Source organism: Sarcophilus harrisii, chromosome 6 (assembly GCF_902635505.1).
Source record: "Sarcophilus harrisii chromosome 6, mSarHar1.11, whole genome shotgun sequence".
Taxonomy (NCBI): Eukaryota; Metazoa; Chordata; class Mammalia; order Dasyuromorphia; family Dasyuridae; genus Sarcophilus; species Sarcophilus harrisii.
In genome coordinates, this window is record NC_045431.1 from 203028490 (window position 1) to 203047245 (window position 18756).

Below are 18756 nucleotides of genomic sequence, written 5' to 3' on the forward strand. Positions count from 1 at the left end.
TATATGATTCTGCAAATGATTTAACTTTTCGGTGGGCCTGGAGACTCTCTGAGACTAAACTGCAGAGCAGCTCCTTCTCTGCCCTGGCTGGAGAGCTCCTTCCACCAGGGAAATCAGATGTCCAGATGAAAATAACTCCTCAAGATGACACATCTCTAGTGATTTAAGATTTTTAAAGACTCACGATCTCATTTGAACCTAATAGCCATTGGCCCAGACATATGCAAGGGAACCCCCTCATCATGAGACTGACAAGGGACCCCAGAAGCTCATGAACATGGTCTTCTAAAATCTGGGGGGAGGGCTGGATTCTGAGCCAGGGGCTCTCCCAGTGCCTCCCCTCACCCCTCAAAAATCCTGATCTTTGGAAGTGTTTAAGGAGGCTTTAAGGGGTGAGCAGAGCACACAAAAGAGAAGGGAAAGGGATTTTGGGGAGCAGGTAACATGATTAAAAACACCCCACATTTCTCTCATTTAATTATTCTGCTGTCCCCTCAAAAAGGCAAACAAAAAACAACTTCAATTTCAAAAATCCTGTGTGCAGACTTGTGACAAATACCGTTATCTGTCTGATCCCTTTCCTGAAACCTTTAGCTCAGCACAGACAGGGGCAGACATGGGCACAGATAAGGGGACCCAGGGAAAGCACAGTACCTGCTCACCAGATTTTTATCATACTCTACATCTGGCGTGGCAGTATCCCCATCCCCAGGCAGGACAATAGATGGTGCTCGGCACACGGTCTCTTCAACAGGCGGGCCCTGAATGGTTTGGGGTAAAAGCATAAAGTACAAAATAAGTAACAGAAAGTGCTGTTTAATTATTACTATAAAGGACATACAGTAAGTGCTATGTAAATGTCGTCATCACCCATCATCATTACCAACATCATCACCATCATCATTATCACCACCATCATCATCACCAACATCATCACATCATCAACTTTATCACCATCATCATCATCACCATCACCATCATCACCATCATCACCATCATCCTCACCATCATCATTATCACTATCACCTTCATCACCATCATCATCACTATAACCATCATCACCATCATCACCATCATCATCATCATCATCAAATGTTGCATGAAACCGAAAGTCCCTGTGGCTGGCTCATTGATACACATGACATTCCCCCAGCCTCCTTCTGGGAGCCAGATCAGGGTTCTTTCCCTTTTTTAGTATGATGGACCTCCTTTGGCCTCCTAGGGCCAAAATCCTTTGGATTTCTCAAGGTCATGTTTTAAATGCATAAAATACATAGGAAGTTTCTTATGTTGAAATACAGTTATTACAATATTTTCAATGTTGTGGTCTCCAGGTTCAAAATCTCTAGACTATGGGATGCAGAAGACATAAGCTGGTGGGCATTGAGATTCTCCTTGATAAAAGATACAAAGAGCATTTCAGTTGGATTACGTAGAAAAAAGTGTTCCCCATTCTCTACCTAATCCATTAACCTGACCAGTTCTGTCAAGGGGGAAGTTGGGCCTCTGTACTGGGAGCAAAGGTTCTTTCTCAAGAACCACTGGGAAATCCAAGGTCAGTGGGCAGCACTTGGGGAGAGGGATGGTGCTGGGAGGGAGGGGGAGGCACTGGACACATGCTGCTTTCTTTTCCTCTGATTTATGTTTTCAGATGTAGTTGCTTCCACAATGTGGACTGGCTACAGACTCCCGACCCACTTGTATCTGCACCTGGAGGGCTGATATGTGGAAAATCTTGAGAGGAGTAAAGTTAAAAAAAATTCCTTTATTTTCCCCTTCCATTCACAGGTCCTGTTGTCTAACTTTATGAATGGGATTGGAAGAATTCTTGTCAGATGCGCAGCAAACTTCCTGATGGGCTTTTCAGGAATCAGAGAGATTTGCTTGGGGGTGTGAATCAGCAGATTCAGAGAGCATCACCATCCAGTGTCTGCCATAAATAAGAAATGTATATAAAAATCTCCTGATTGATTGAGTCCTCTCCAATCTCTGCCAGATCTGGACCGATGTGGTAGCATATGCTGCCGGCTCAGTTATCCTGAGGCATTGATTCAGCCATCACTCACTTGCTCAGTATCCTTCAGTGGATCCCCAGTACCTATAGGATGCAATCCTAAATCCTTGGTCTGATCATCAGAACCCTTTACAACTTTGCTTCATCCTACCGGGCTTATTTCCTACTAGTGCTCAAGCCAGGAGTGTGCTGCCACCAGTTTGTACAGGTTTTAGAGCTGATTGTTAAATTTTCAGCAAGAACATGGATACCTCAAAAATGGGCAAATGTTACAAATCAAAGGGATAATAAAAACAGCTACCTCAGAAGATTGTTGTGAGGATGAAATCCTAATTATAAAGTACTTAGCACAGTTCCTGACATAAAGTAAGTGCTAAATGTTAACTATTATTATTTCTATACTTGTTTTCTCTCCCCTACTAGACTGTAAGCTCCAGGAAGAATTTTTCTCCCTTTGGTGACTTATCTAGAGCCATTGCCCATGATAGATGCTCAGTAAATATTTATAGAATAAATGAATGAATAATAGTTGAAATTGTAATAATATCCCCTGCTATGCTGGAGTGAACTAGGAACAAGGAAAAAGGGTAAAAAAAAACCCAGTCCCTACTTTCAATGAGTTCATTTATTAAACTGATAATTGGGTGGAAGAATTAACTACAAATTTAAAAGGGAGGTTGTAGATAGTGGGAAAGAGGTATCATTAATTATGTCTGGAGCTGCAAGGAGGCAGAAAGTAACCTCAAGGGTGATCTTGGTCATTGTAGAGGTAGGAGACAATCCCAAGTAGTGAAGGAAGGGGTGTGAGTGAGTAGAGAGATTTAGTTATCCTGGAATAAGTCGGAGGTGTTGAATGGCCGGTGTCTGAGAGTTCCCCACTTGGTACCAAGTAGAACAGAGGCGTGATTCAGTGCTTGTGGAGGAAGAGAACATCCCTGGGTACAGGGAGGGGAAATCATAGCTTGAATACAAATCAATACAGTAGAAATACAACTATTGTTGCAGAATTGTGCTGATAGTGCTAGGTCTCTTCCAAGAAGAACTACCAACGGAAGGTCTACACCTGCAGAGGGGAGTAGTCATAATTCCAAATGCTGCAAATGAGCACAGTTACTGACTCCAACTAGTTGTTAATGTGGAGAACACTTTACTAATGAAAGAAATATCAAAAACTTAATTTTTAAAATTAAGTTTACTAAATCAAATTGCTTGCCTTCTCAAGGAAAGAAGAAGAAAAAGGGGAGAAGGGTAAGAATTTGGAACTCAAATTAAAAAAAAAAGAAAAAGAAATGTTAAAAATTAAAAAAACTCTAAATGTTAAGAATATTAAATAAATGTTAAAAATGTTTATATATGACTGGAAAATAGAAAAAACTCTAAAATTAAATTCCCTTTACTTCTATGTGATTTATTCTTCTCAAGTGCAAGAAGGCCCCACTATTTTAACAACACAGGGTACTGTGTATTTGGCACCAGAAGGTCTTAGCTTTCTTCCCATGAGACCTTGGACAAGAACCTTAAATTTGTTAAGCCTCAGTTTCTTCATCTATAAAACAAGCACCTGACCTCAAAGGTCCTTTCCAGTACTAAATTTGTGACCTTATTACCAAAGCAAATGTGATCTTCTATGATTATCCTTGTATAATTTGTCTCATTTGGTCCTCACAACAACCTTGGAAAATAGGTGCTGTTGTTACCCTCATTTTAGACTTGAGGTAACTTTAATGTCCAGAGATTAAGTGCCTTGCCTAGGTTCGTACAACTAGTAACTGTCTGAGGCTAGAATTTGAACTCAGGTCTTCCAGATTCCAGGTCAAACATTCTATCTCCTAAACCACCTCGCTGCCTCTGAGGCAGTTTGAGTGAATTGCTTGGGGCCACACAGCTAGTAAGAGGTGAAATTCTGAACTCAGGTTCTGGATCCCAAGTTTGGGACTCTTTGTCACCTCGCTGCCTCTAGTGAGATATTTCCCTCCTCCTTGCCCCACCTTCCTACTTCTCCCACCACCCCCTAAAAATGAAAGCTCTAATGATATTCTGAAACATTGCCCTTTGATACAAAATTTTATCTGTCTCTATTCCAACTGTCATTTACTAGGGTTCCAACCCTGAATGGCTGGCAAGGTAGGAGAAGGAAGCAAAAGATGATAAGTCCAGAAGATCTCAGAACCATACAAGTTAAAAGCTGGAAGGGACCTTTTATTCTACAAATTCAGTGTCAAAAAAGACCACACAGAGGATCTAGCTTATCTAAACCAATCTCCTTTTTGATACAAGAATTCTCTATAACTTCACAGGTTTGTATTTTTAGTGCTAGAAGAAATGATGGATAAGATGGCTTCCAAAATTTCAAATTAAACTTCCTTTGGTTCTAAGTGTTTTCTTCCTCTTTGTAAGAAGCCCCACTATTTTAACTGCAAACAGTACAGTGGAAAGATTACTGAATTTGGAAGCAAAAGATCTTAGCTTTCTTAGTTTTTATCTTGGCTCTGGCATTTATTACCCATATGATTTTGGACAAGAACTCTTAAATCTCTCTCTCTCTCTCTCTCTCTCTCTCTCTCTCTCTCTCTCTCTCTCTCTCTTTCTCTTTCTCCTTCCTTCCTTCCTTCCTTCCTTCCTTCCTTCCTTCCAGGCAGTCAAGATTAAGTGACACAGCAAGTAAATGTCAAGTGTCTGAAGTCGAATTTGAAGTCAGATCCTCCCAACTCCTGGGCCAGTGCTCTATCCACTGTCCCACCTAACTGCCCTCAAGAGCCCTTAATCTTTCTAGACCTCATTTGCACAAGGTCACACAGGTAATAAGTAACAGAGATTTGAACTCAGATTCTCTGATTCCAGCCCAGCACTAGTGAAGAAGTAATACCAGCTCTGCTTAAGTACTTGATGTGATGGGAAACCACATGAGCAAACACTGTTGGACAGCTCTGACTGATAGACAGAACCTATTTCCTGATATTGAGCTAAAATATTGTCCCTCTGTGAGTGCCATCCATTGTTCCCATTCCTGCTCTCTGGGGCCAAGTATGAGAAGTATAATCCTTCTTCCTCCGCGACGGCCATTTGGATGTTGGAAGACAGTAAATGTTTATTAAGCCTTTTTTTTCTCTAGGCTAAACATCCTGAGTTCCAGCTACCCGTCCTCCCGAGGCATGTTCCAGTACCCTCCCCATTCCACCCTCCCTTCTATATGCTACAGGGCCAATATTATGACTCCCCAACTGAACAGGAAGCTTCCGACATGGTCTGACCTCAAGCAGAAATCTCAATTATTGCATCTCTTGCTCTGGTTACTACACTGATCACACCAGTTTTGAAGTTGCTGAATCCAGCCCCTACATTTTACTGGTAGAGAAAATGACAAAGTTAGTTTTATAATAAAGTAATAAATGTGATAAAATTATAAAGTGACAAAAAAGGGCAGTGATTTAAGTTTAGGCTGCCAGAGTACCGGACAAAGAGCATCGGTGCTATTCTACTTTGCCAATGTGCCAAGGAAAAGCCTCAGCCAACATGATAGAGTCCCTCGGGACTAATCTGGTTTTTGTTCCATTTTACTGCTCACTTTCAGCAGAAACTCTCCTTGGACCCTTTGACATTTGAATTGGAGTCAGTAAATTCCTTTCAACTCCCATCATGCACCTGATTTCTAGGTCTAGGGCCATGAGGTTTTACTTGGCCATATTAGAAAGGTATTGTTTGGTAACCTTTCAGCCACAACCAAATTTCTTCACTCCTCATTATTGCAATTTGGGACACTGATTAAGGCAGAATTAACCAATAGGGAAAATGTTCTTGTGCTGAGCCCCGAAAATCAAAGATCAGATGAGGGAAAGAGAGAAGGGAGATGATACAGAATGCTTCCATTTTTTTAAAAACGAATTCTTGTTTAGACCTCATTTGAAATGCATTAATTAACTGTTGTAAAATTTGAAACTCCTTTCCCAGATTTGGGGGACAGAGAGGGAATAGGAAAAGTAGGCAAGGCTTCTAAGTCCTATTATCTTAGTCTGTATCCCCCTGTAGGTCCTATGATTGCAAACTCGCCAGGACTCCCAGGAGAAATTTGTTTCATAGGTCACATTTTGTTCCTGTTGAATAAATCTTATAGAAACATTTAAATATTTATTCTCTTGATAAACTCCCAGGAATGTGCAACGGCTTCGTAACAGACTGTGTCCCACTATAAATAGAGAGCGGTGTTGCAAACTGGAATCCTTCGCCCTTTACCCCAACTTCACATGACTAGACCCAAGATAAGCACTAGGAGAAGGAAAGAGGAGCTTAGTAGACAGGGACTCCAGACTTTAATGGGCTGAGAGGCCTGGCAAATGCTTGTGGAAGAAGCCAGTTTCCCTTTAACTTGTCCATATGAATAGTTTTTTTTTTCTCCAGGCCTGGTATTAACTCCTGCCCTGGGGAATCACCAGTCCTAGAGAGGAGGTATTTCAAGGAGCTACAAAATGGCATTGGGGGGCTAGGAAGGAAAGGTCTCTGGAGGTGGAGTGAAGGAGGAATAGCCCCAGTGCTTAGCACAGTGCCTGACTTATCACCAACACTTAATAAATGCTTACAGATTAACTGATTTGTGAGAAAAAACAATCTAGAAACAAATTATTTTAGAAAAGAATATTTTCTCTAAGAGTAATTTGCAAAGTGAAAAAGAGAAGCTCATCGTCCTTGAGAATCCTACCTAAATCTAGCAATGGTGACAGTCGAAAGAAAAGGCGGAAGATAATCCTCGCCTGAGAATCAGGAAACCGGGAGTGAGGGGTTGTCCTGGTTCTGCCACTAATTTTCTGCTCAACTCTTCCCCTCTCTGGGTCTCCATTTTTTATTCTATAAAATGAATGGTGCTAATAGATCTACTCAGCATCCTTCTAGATGCATAATGGGATTGAAAGGAATTTACTGATTCTAACCCAAATATCAAGAGGATCAGGGGAGAAATAACTGGGAATTTGCTGAAAGTTTCAAGGATTTGGGGTCCTTCAGAAGCATCAGCATGTCATTCATCTAAATGAACACCAGAACTGATCTGTTTTACTTTGGTCCTAAGTCATGCAGATTATATTCAAGTGGGATAAAATATAAAGTCTTACACTTGGGCCAGATTAATTACATAACATAAAGAGTGGTAGCATAAGTATTTTTTTTTTTGAGAAAAAAGCAATGATGGGTCTAAAGCAAAAATTAGTATTTTAAATGATTTTTTAAAGCAGTCATGAGTATTTTTTTTAAAGCAGCAATAAGCATTAAAAACAAAGACATGAGTTTAATGTGACCTAAAGATGCGCCATAAGGACTAAGGAAAGGAGCGTAATTTTAGGCTACCAAGAGTCCAGAAGCAGATGAGGAAGGAGAAGAAAGTCTCACTGTCCCTTATTCTATTCAGACCACATCTAGAACATTACATCAGTTACCAAAGCATGGGGAGAGAAGGGCTGCCATGATGCTAAAGGGAATGGAGACCGTGCCCTAGATTGTTAGCTCCTTGAAGGCAGGGAGGCCATCTTTTGCCTCTCTTTGCATCCATTGCTTAGCAAAGTGCCTGGCACACAGTTGGTGCTTAATAAATGCCTACTGACTGATGGATTGGGGTGTTTAATCTGGAGAACAGAAGATTGGGATAGAGAGGGGGGTATAATGGCTACCATCATATAGCAGAAAGGTTGTCAGATGGGCAGAAGAAGATCAGACTTATTCTGACCCAGAAGGAGGACTAGGGGACTTGCTTGTGCTGATAAAAACATAGCAATGAGTTAGTGAGCAGTGACAAAAATGTGGAAAAGAAATAACAAAAGCAAAAACAAAACATTTTAAAATACAAAGAAAATAATCAAAGAAATATGGGGAGGTTGTTTAGAGTTGGAAGAAACTTGAGAAATTATCAAATTCAATTCTCTCATTTTAGAGATGGAGAAACTGAGGGACGGCTAAGTTAAGTGACATGCCCATAGTCACAAAGCAGAATTTGAACCCAGGTCTCCTGAATCCAAGTCCATGACCCTATCCACTATACCATTTTGCCTTTTAGAAAGTACAGAAGAGGGGCATAAACAAATAAGGCAATTTTTGTTACTATCCTGCCAAGCTAAATATATGCTTTTTAAAAACCTGTTATAGAAATTACATACTTCATAGTTTCTTTTTTTGTTTTTTGTTTTGTTTTGTTTTGACTTCATAGTTTCTAAAGGGAAAGATAACCTTGGGGAAGTAATATACTGCCTCTGTGCCTCAGTATCCTCATATGTAAAATGAAAGGGTTAGATTAGACTTTCTGCTGTCCCTTCCTGTCTGAAAGCTAAGATTTTATGATTCTTACAGCATCCTCTTTCTTGTTCTCTTTGGCATATTGAAATGTCTACGTGAATATTTGTGATGGTTTAATTTATAAGAAAAGAAAGAAAAGTTAGGGGGAAAATAGGCTTATTTGGTTGTCACCCATCTTTCAGTATAAATTTTCTGCATTGTCCACTGAAGGTTTACACTGAGAAATTAAACTCTGTGTCTAGGGAGAAGAGAAAGGAGGGGCTAGAGAAAAGTGTGTGTGTGTGTGTGTGTGTGTGTGTGTGTGTGTGTGTGTGTGTTTATGTGGAGAAAGAAAAACAGGATTTAACTCTGCAGCTTTTGTGTGGGAAGGACTGATTAATTTTTGTACCAGAGATGGGAAAATAAAAGGCCATGGCCCGGGGAACTGGAAGCTTGGGATGGGCCCTGGGGATTGGTAAACAAAGAACAAGCCTCTGTCCCTCAGGCTTTACAGTGTGGCTTTGTGGGCTGGGACTCCCCATGGCACTGGGAACTGAGAGAATCACAGAATCTCAGACTTGTAGAAAGGGCCGTTAGTCTAATCCGTCCATCCCACTCCCAGGTGGCTGTCTGATCTCCCTGTAAAGACCTCTAGGGACAGGAAACTCCTACCTTCCTAAGTAGCTGATTCTACTTTAGAAACTGAGGCCTAAGGAACTGAATGATTTGCCTATAGTCACCTGGAGAGCCAGGTATGGAGCCGAGGTTCATACACGTGCAGTGTTCTTTCTATCCTCCTCACCATGCTGAACTCGGCCCAATCCAATTTGATTGGGTATCATTATTTTTATCCCCCAAATGGTCGCTAGTCTGAAGCAGGAGGAGGTCAGTCGGTCAATAAGCGATTGATCAATAATCAATAATATTGATTAAGTAGGAAACTGTTACCTTGGAAACTGTATATTCAGGACGAGTTGGGGCAGGCAGACCAGAGCTTCTGTGGTTCTATTTTGGTGTGCCAACATGAGGGCTTCGTAGGCTAAAGATGGTAAATGGGGCTTTCAAGTCATGTGGAATGGGTAAAAATAAGTTGATTCACTCTCTACTACTCCTTGCAAAACTCTGGCCCCATATGGCCAGATCTATCATAAACCAGGAAATGGTTCTTTAGCACATTGTGAAGCTTGGATGGAATGCAGAACAAATTGTCTCGGGGCTGCTGACAACGGCAACATCAGAGGAAAAATCAATGGATGTTTTTCAGCTTGTGTGGAATATGGTGTCCTGAGCCACCAGGGGAGGGGGGCATTCAACACCTCAGCTGAGGGTGGGCAAGAGAGTCAGGAAATTTTCCTCCAGAGCCACACCCTTTCATGACTTGGCGCAGGTCTACTGGATTCCTGATTGTCAGCAAGTATGTCATGTATGGCCTTCCTTCCTAGGATAAACCCCTGGAGACAGCCGGCTGCTTAATCCAGAGAGATAACTTTCTCTTTGACTGCAAATGCTCAAGAACATTTAGAGCAGGGCTGTGTGAACTAGTTTCAAAAATACCTTGATAACTATATTTCAATTATATTTATAATATATATTCATTATATTAATATAATTAATTCTATTGTTTATTAATAAATAACATTTATTAATATGTATTTATAATAATCCTCATTCTTTTGTTTTATGCATTTAAAACATCATTGCCAGCTTGCCAAAGAGGTCCACGGCCCCCACACAAAGCTGAAAAGCCCCTGACTTAGAGCCACCTGAGGGACAGCTGAAAGAGGCCTTGGACATCATTTAGTCCAAACTCCTCATGGTACAGAGCAGGGGAAATGCCAGGCCAGTCAGTAGGAGGGTCAAAACCAGAACCTGGACCCGGTGCTTCCCTTCATAGGGTCATAAATGTGAAGGGACTTAGTAGGCCATCTAGCCAAGCTTTCTTATTTCATAAGTGAGGAAATGAGATCTAGAGGTGGGAAAACTGGGATTTGAACCCACTTCCTCCAACTCTTTCCCTTCTGCAGAGTGCTTTGAGATCCCAACTAGCCGTCCCACCATTCTACCCTTCTCTATCCCGTCCTGCCCCACTTCCTTTCACCCAGAGCTCCCAGGCTGGAGTCTAAGATGTTGAAACATCCATAAGAAGTGGATTTAGGTCTGTTTGGGTTCTTAGGAAGAAGCCTGCACTCACACTGTCTAAACCTGCAGCCTTAGCTTTAGACATGAGCAAGGTGATACTCTGAGAGAGCACTTAGGGACTTAGAGTCCAGAGCATTTCCAGAGGAAAAGTTTGGAGGCAGAACTCATGAGACCCCCTCTCAGCCAGCTCCCCATCCAGAAGCGGGGAGGGGCCTTCCCTGCTGTCCCTCTGCCCCCCTCACACTAGCCCGAGAAGGGAAGGAAGGGGAAGGGGCCAGGAGGTCACTTACTTGGACAGCAGGGCTCAGGGCGGGCTGTGGCTCTCTTGGCTGCTCTTCATCTCCAGGTAGGTTGGGCATGGTGGGCTCCTCAGGGCTGGAGGGCTGGCTGGCCAGACCATGCACTGCTAAGCCCCTCGGCCGCCTGTCAGCCCTGGGGGAGAAGCACTGAGAGGCTGGGGATCCGAAGACTGGGGAGATGCCAAAAGCACAAATCAGCTCCTTTCCCATCAGCAGCCATTCTGATGCCCGAATCCCTTCCAACAGCCAAGGCTCACCAGGGCTGGAAAGGCCAGGGGCCCTGTCTGCCTTTCCCGAGAAGGCCGAGCCGGCCCTGGAGAGGATGTCTCAGAGCAGCTTTCCTCCTGCTTGTTCCATGGTCCAGAGGTGACCTTTCCAGATTCCCCATCGAACTTGGCTATAGTTCTCCACTATATCCAGCCAAGCCCCAGGCAAGGGGGAGGATTCTAGCAAGCCATGCGAGACCAGAGTCAGGACCCCACACACTTTGCTCATTTACAGGCTCAGGGGGACACCATCTAGGGCAGCTCTTGGGGAGCCTTGTCTCCCCATGATTTCCCAAGAGCTCCTGAGATCCCCACATCATTAATGAATTAAATAGCGAATTAAGGAAAATATGAAGAGCCCATGACGTACTTTGAGATGCAGCCCTGTCTAAAGAGCTATTTGTAGAGTTGGGTTTTGTGGTCTTCCCCTGGGTAACAGAGCAGATATTAAGGATGGACAGGAGGAGGGAGAGGGCTCCATCCTTTAAGAGATCAGCGGGAGATTGTTTGCCGTCTTGAGCAATGTATGATTGTCTGACTCCTCTCCCTATGACCCTTCCCACACTACTACCCACCCCCAAATATACACACACCAAACCTGGATTCCTGGACCCCAAGTGTCAGACTTGGGCTTCAAAACCTATTTTTCCCCCCAGCTTTCCATAAACAGCCATGGTAGAGAATGCTAGACTTGGCCTCAGGGAAGTGTAAGTTCAAATCCCTGATACTTGCTAGCAATGTCACAAGCTCTAAGCCTCTTTTTTTTCCTCTATAAAATGGAAATAATAATAACATCTCCCTCCTAGAGCTTTCGTAAGGATAAAAGGAGAAAATGAGAAAAGAAATTTGCAAATCCTAAAGATGTATATAAATGTGTTCTTATTCTTGCATTTATTGGTAGCTTTAGAATGTTTTAGAAGTTAGATGAGAAGGCAAGTGTTATACAGTGGAAAGAACACTGACCCTTGGAGTCAGAAGATCTTGGTCACTCTTATCCTTGAGGCTCCTTTAAGAACAGCCTCAGTTTCCTCATCTTTAAGATTCTGATAATAGCAATAGCTCGTATCTTTGTTCTGTTTTTAGTCATGTCTGACTCTTAGTGACAACATTTGGGGTTTTCTTGATAAAGATAATGGAGTGGTTTGCCATTTTCTGCAGCACATTCGACAAATGGGGAAACTGAGGCAAACAGGGTTAAGTGACCTGCCCAGAGTCACACAAGTCATAAAAGTCTGGGGCTGGATTTGAACTCAGGAAGATGAGCCTTCTTGACTCCATACCCCACATTCTATGAACTATGGCACCACCTAGCTGCCCCACTGTGTCTAGGTAATTTTAAATTTCACTTTGATTTTGGGAGAATATTTTCTCCCCATTTTACAGATAAGGAAATTGAGATTCAGAGAAACTGTAATTTGCTGAGCCTCAAGTCTAATGATTTTTCTGCTTTATCTGAAGCAGTTAGGTAATGAAGGGAATAGAGAGCTTTGCTAGAGTCAGGAAGATCTGAGTTTAAATTTAACCTTAGGCACTAGCCGTGAGACTGTCTAATAAGTCACTACTACACTTTTTTAGTATCTCCCTGCCTTAGTTTCCTCATTTGTGAAATGGGGCTAATGGTAACATCTACCTCCCAAGATTGTTGTAAGGATCAAAGGAGATAATATCTAGAAAGTGCTTTGTAGATCTTAAAGTGCTATAGAAACCCCCTCCCTCTGCTATTATCATTGACCCCACATAGCCGGACTTTGAAATTTTACTACAAAACCTTTGTGGAAATGGGTAAAATCTCTAGACAAGTAACCAAGTTGCTCTGATCTGAAACGTTCCATTGCATGTGGATCACCTGCATCAGGGGACATGTGGGTGTCCAAAGTTTGAGGAAATCATCTTCCTCACCCATTTAGCATGAGTGTTAATTAACTGACAAATTGTATAAGGAACAAATTGTGTTCCTTCTGGGAACCAGAGGGAACCTTAGAGACCCCCTACCCCTGTTTTTCCAGATGAGGAAACTGAGGCAATGAAGTAAAGAGAGCCATCTCACTGAATCAAGCAGCCTTTTATCTCCAGGGGTTTATCCCAAGGAGGGAAGTCATTTGCTGACAACCAGAAATCCAGACTTGACCAGCATCACACAAAGTCAGGATTCAAACTTCAAATACAGCTCTAAAGCCAGTGAGTTCTTTTCATCATGTCACATTGCTTCTATGGAGAAATGGTGATTGTAGACTTCATCTGAATATTGTTCATGGGAAAAGGGATCTTTCACAGACTAGAGAGGGCCAGTTAATGGCTCTCTGAAGGGAGACTGAGACAGGAACCATTGGACTTTATTTTAAGATAAGGTCTCCCTATTTCCCCAAGACTATAAATGGAGGGTTCCTCATGCACCCTCTGAGGGGCAGAGGAGCTTTGTCTGCTTCGCTTTTGACCAGAATTGGCTCTGCCCTCTTTGGGGATCTTGGTGTCCCTCCTGTCCCTGGAGGGGAGAGTAACCATAATCATTTGGAACGCCTAAGTTTCAAACACTTCAGCTGCTGCCTCAGTTTAGCCAACTGCTAAGGGATCCTCTGGTCTCTCTTGGCCAGGAGCATCATTCCATCTGATTTCTACTTTCCCTTGCCTAGCTCAGACCCACTTGGGGATTTTATTCAGTTCTAGGTACAGCATTTTAGGAAACGTTTTGTCCCAAGTTTAAAGCACATTCAGAGTCAGGGACTGGAGACCCTGGCAAATTACTCTCTGATCCTGGGCTCCTTCATCTATAAAATGGAGATAACAAGAATCCCTTTAGCACCTGTCTCACAGAGTTGTTAGAATCAAATATAGCACTGTACATATATTGGATTATTTGCTGTCCAAGGGAGGGGAGGAGGGGAAGGGAGGAGAAAAAAATTTGGAACACAAGGGTTTGTAAGAGTGAATGTTGAAGACTATGCAAATGTTTTGAAAATTAAAAAGCTTTAATAAAAAAGTCATTAAAAAACCTCAAGAAAAATTAAGTTAAAAATAAAGAGATAGAGAAAAAAGTGTTGTAGAAACCTCAAAGTGCTATTTAATTATCAGCTCATTGTTATTATTAAGTTACAGAGAGGAAAGTTTCCACTCAATGGAACAATAATAATAAAAGCAAGCTCCCAAACCTCCTAACAATTAAGAGATATCCCAAGGTAGAATGAGCTGCCTCAGGAGGTAGGTTTTTAAATGGTAGCTCAGGGAACCAACCAAGGATTCCTGCTCAGCTTGGAATTGGACCAGAAGAATGGCCAATAAGATCCCTTCTAGTTCTGAGATGCTGGAAGTGCATAAGATTCCTCCATGGCTGTCTTCATGGGGGTTCCCCAAGCCAGCACCTTTGTCCCTTTTCTAGAGAGTTTCTTCTAACCCCTGCTGGACAAAATCCAGGACACGATTGAGAACTATGGAAACCTTTGCATCTGTTCTCCTTCCCCCCAAAAGTTGTGTGTGTGTGTGTGTGTGTGTGTGTGTATTGGATGTAATAAAAAAAATCTAACTCTAGATTCAGATATCCCAGATCCAAGCATTGCTTCTATTGCTACCTGTGTGAGCTCAGACAAGCTATTTCAGATCCTTCATTTTCTTGTCTATAAAATGAGAGGGCAGATGCTTTGAGGTATCACTTCACAACCACCAAATTGTCAAAAATGACCAAAAATAACTCCAAGGAATGTCTCAATACTGATGGATTATTGAAGAATGGACTAGTAGAATTGAAAATTTGTATAATTTTTCTGGAAATGTATTTCCCAATAATAAAATGTAAAGGTAATAAAAATAATCATATTCTCTGACCCAGTAATTGTATTAAGAACCAGTCCTGAAACTGTTACCAACATCTCAACAACAGCACAAGGTATCTGGTCAAAGATTTTCATAACAACATTATGAGTAATTATTTAAAAAAACTAGAAACAACTTAAATTCAATGATATAGTACTGGATAAATAAACTGACTCGTGAATGTGCTAAAACACTGTTATACAATTAAGACAGACAAGTATGAGGAATTCTTACAAATTTACAAAGACCCTTTGGAGAAAATGTAAAATTCAAACCAAAAAAAAAAAAAAAGGAGTACATGCTAACCTAACTATGATATTATAAGACAAAGAGGGAATGAGAATGGATGGGCATCTTGATGAGGATATAGAGAGAGTGACTGAAAATTTGTTATAATATTTTACACATTGAAATTCATTAATTTAAATATTAAGTAGTTACTAAGCAAGGATGTGTTGCATTAATGATCAATATTGTTTTTAATAAAATATTTAATAAAAAAGAGTAAAATGAAATGAAGAAGTTGTACTTGATTATCTTGAAGATTTTTCAGCTCTGTAGCCTATGACTTCAGAATGAGGGGAAGAGAAACTGAAAAACAGAAAATTTTCTTTCATTTTTACACAGATCTCGGAGGCAAGAAACTCCTCAGTGGAAAAATAGATGGTAGCAGCAAAGACCAAGGATGTTCTTTCTTGGGTTCAGAGGAAGAGAAGCTACCACTTGGCCACTGTGTGGTCTTTGGAAAATCCCTTCTCCTGTTTGGGACCCCTTTTCCTCATCTTTAAAACAAGCCATGATGACTTTATAAGAAGAGTCATTATCATCTGCTTTGCCTTGAACCCTAAGGGTCCATGGGACTGTTCCATCTGACCTGTCATGTATGTTGTCTTTTTAGTTAGAATGTGAGTTCCTTAAGAACAGGGAGTGTCTTGTTCTGTTCCTATCCTTAGTGCTTTGCATATAGTAAGTGGGCTGAATAGATACTATGGCTTTCTCTAAAAAGAGCTTTTTCTTGGTTTCCTCAGCTGCTAGTACCTTCCCTTTCAAGGCTATTCTCCCTTTACTTTACTGTCTCTTATATTTGCTTATTTACATATATGCTTTTTCTCCGCTAGAATATAACTGTTGACTGAGTATAGATCACAATATGGTATTTTCACTTTTTTTTTACTGTTATTTGCTTGCATTTTGTTTTCTTTCTCATTTTTTTTCCTTTTTGATCTGATTTTTCTTGTGTAATATGATAAATGTGGAAATATGTATAGAAGAATTAATTGCATGTGTTTAACCTATATTGGATTACTTGCTATCTAGGGGAGGGGAATAGGAGAAGGGGAGGGAAAAATTTGGAAGCAAGTGTGAATGTTGAAAATTATCTATGTATATGTTTTGAAAATAAAAAGAATGCAGGGAAAGGACTATTTTTGTTGTTTTTTTCTTAGTATTTCTAGGGTTTAGTACAATGTCAATACTGACAACACTTTATAAATGCTTGCAGATTGATTAATCAAATGAGATAATATAGAAAGCTCTTTGTTACTGTTATTCTTCAGCTGTGTCTGTCATTGCTCTTATAAAGCTCTTTGCAAACTTTTAACATAAGACAGTTAGATGGTACAATGAATAGAGTTGCTAGGTCTGGAGTCAGGAAGACTCATCTTCATGAATTCAGATTCAGTCTTAGACACTGTGTTATCCTGAGCAAAATACTTAATTCTATCTGCCTCAGTTTCCTCATTTGTAAAATGAGCTGGAGAAGAAAATGGCAAACCACTCCAGTATCTTTGCTGAAAAAACCCAAATGGGATCAGGAGGAATTGGACATGACTGAAAAAAAAAATGACTATACAACATAAATGAAAAAAAAGAAAAGAAAAAAATGAATGTAAGCTGTTTGAGGGAAAGGACTATTTTTTTTCTTTAGTATCTCTAGGATTTAGTCAATACTGACAAAGTAAGTATTTTATATGTGCTTGCAGTTTGCTTAATCCAATGAGATAATATAGCAAGCTCTTTGTTATTGCTATTCTTCAATTGTGTCTATCATTGCTCCTATAAAGCTCTTTGCAAACTTTTAACATAGTTAGAATACAAAGTCTAGGATAAGGAAAACGCTTCTTCATGAATTTAGATCCAGTCTTAGACATTTACTGTATTACCCTGAGTAAGAGACTTAACCCTTTCTGCCTCTTTTCCTCATCTGTAAAATGAGCTGGAGAAGGAAATGGCAAACCAACCACTCCAGGATCTTTGCCAAGAAAACCCCAAATGGGGTCAGGAGGAGTTGGACATGACTTAAAAAATGACTGTACAACATAAATGTCAGTTATTATTATCAGCAGCATCTTTTAAAGATGGCATGAGAAGACTTAGCATGACCCATTTCATTCTAAAGATGTAATTTTTTCCATCCAAATTTTTAAACATGTGTGTGTATATGTGTGTGCGAGAGAGAGAGAGAGAGAGAGAGAGAGAGAGAGAGAGAGAGAGAGAGAAGGAGAGGGAAAGAGGGAGAGAGAGAGAGATGAAATCCTTAGGAAGTCAGACAAATCCCACAGATCTCTTCCCAGAATAATATTTTACGTGTATAAAATAAAACACATATTATTGGAAAGAGAACTAACTATATGTCAATTTTCCCCATCCAAGTTCATAGACACCTTCTGAAATTCATATTAGGATTCTTTGGGTTTAAAAATCTTGATCTAAGACCCCGGTGCCCTCACCCAAATCATAGTGGGGGTCTGGGTCACTGTGTCTCAGGCTTAAAACTGTATAGTAGTAATTAACCCTATGTGAACAGATGTGGGTCCTTCTAAAGCTTCCTCCCCAACTCCAGCCCTTCCTTAAGTGCCCGTAGCACTTAGGAGCTGTACCAGATATTTGCCATCTGATTCCATTCTTCCTTCTACCTTTCTCTGTTTCACATTTGTGTTTCTTTCTCCATCTTAGTGACAGAGATGGTATCTTCTCAGGAATACCCACAGCCAAGGCCGCTCAGGGCCCAGCTGGGCTGGCCTTGGGGCCACCCCTTCCCTAAGAACTGGCTACTGCCTATCCTTGGGCAACTTCCTCAGTGATGAGAGGAAAGTAGTGATGAAGGATGGATCAAATGCAGCCTGAGACACTTACTATCTGTGTGACCCTGGTCAAGACACTTAACCCTATTTTCCTCAGTTTCCTCATTTGTAAATGAGTTAGAAAAGGGAATGACAATTTACTCCATTAACATTGCCAAGAAAACCTCAAACAGGACCTTGAAGAGTTGGACAAGATGCAAAAGTGGCTAAACAACAACCCTCGTTCCTACAAATGTTCTCTCTCCTCATTTCTTCCTCTTAGTTTTTCTGGCTTCTTTCAAGTCTCAACTCAAATCTCACCTGCTGCAGGAGACCCTTCCTGGTCCTTTTCTCAGGTTCATTCCCTTCAAGTTTCTATATATCTTATTATCATCTTATTATTTTCAAGTTTGTCTTCCCTTCTTTGAGGGGCTATTTTTACCTTTCTTTGCATCTCATACCTCTTAGCACTTAGTAAACATTTAATAAATGATTTTTTTTTGTATCAGAGGCAGCTCAAGCATAGGACTCCTCCCCCACAATGGCTAAATATAGCTATAGACAAGAAAAATGCTACAAATCAGGATTTGATTGATTGTCCAGACTTAAGAAAATGCTGAAGAAAATGTTAAATATTCAAACTAAACTAAAAAACATCTGTACTTTTCTTTTTGGGAAAAATGCACATTTCTGTTCATTGATTACCTCGGTGTACATTCTGCTTGCTGGACTTGAAATAATGAAGATCTCAGTTTGAATCCTGTCTCTAATAACAGCTAGCTGTGTGACTCCAGGCAAGCTACTTAACTTTTCTGTGCCTCAGTTTTCTCCTCTGTTAAATAAGAGGGTTGGACTTGACTACTAATATATCTCCAACCTTTAAATCTATAGTCCCATGTTCCGCCTTCACTTCATTTTAC

General features: G+C 40.8%; 1 protein-coding gene across 6 annotated transcripts in view; it reads right to left on the reverse strand.

Moving 5' to 3' along the window:
* The window catches only part of MRVI1 (murine retrovirus integration site 1 homolog), a 140541-nt gene that overhangs the window by 56134 nt on the left and 65651 nt on the right, over positions 1-18756 (reverse strand). For 2 of the 6 annotated variants that reach the window (XM_031943105.1, XM_031943104.1), the window contains exons 3-4: positions 10696-10874; positions 655-761 (exon numbers count right to left, since the gene is read on the reverse strand). In XM_031943105.1, the coding sequence (XP_031798965.1) occupies positions 655-761; positions 10696-10764 (176 nt within the window). In that variant the 5' untranslated portion in view covers positions 10765-10874. Of the gene's footprint in view, positions 1-654; positions 762-10695; positions 11515-18756 lie in introns of those variants that run through there. The other 4 variants (XM_031943106.1, XM_023506269.2, XM_031943108.1 and 1 more) reach the window with 4 other exon arrangements.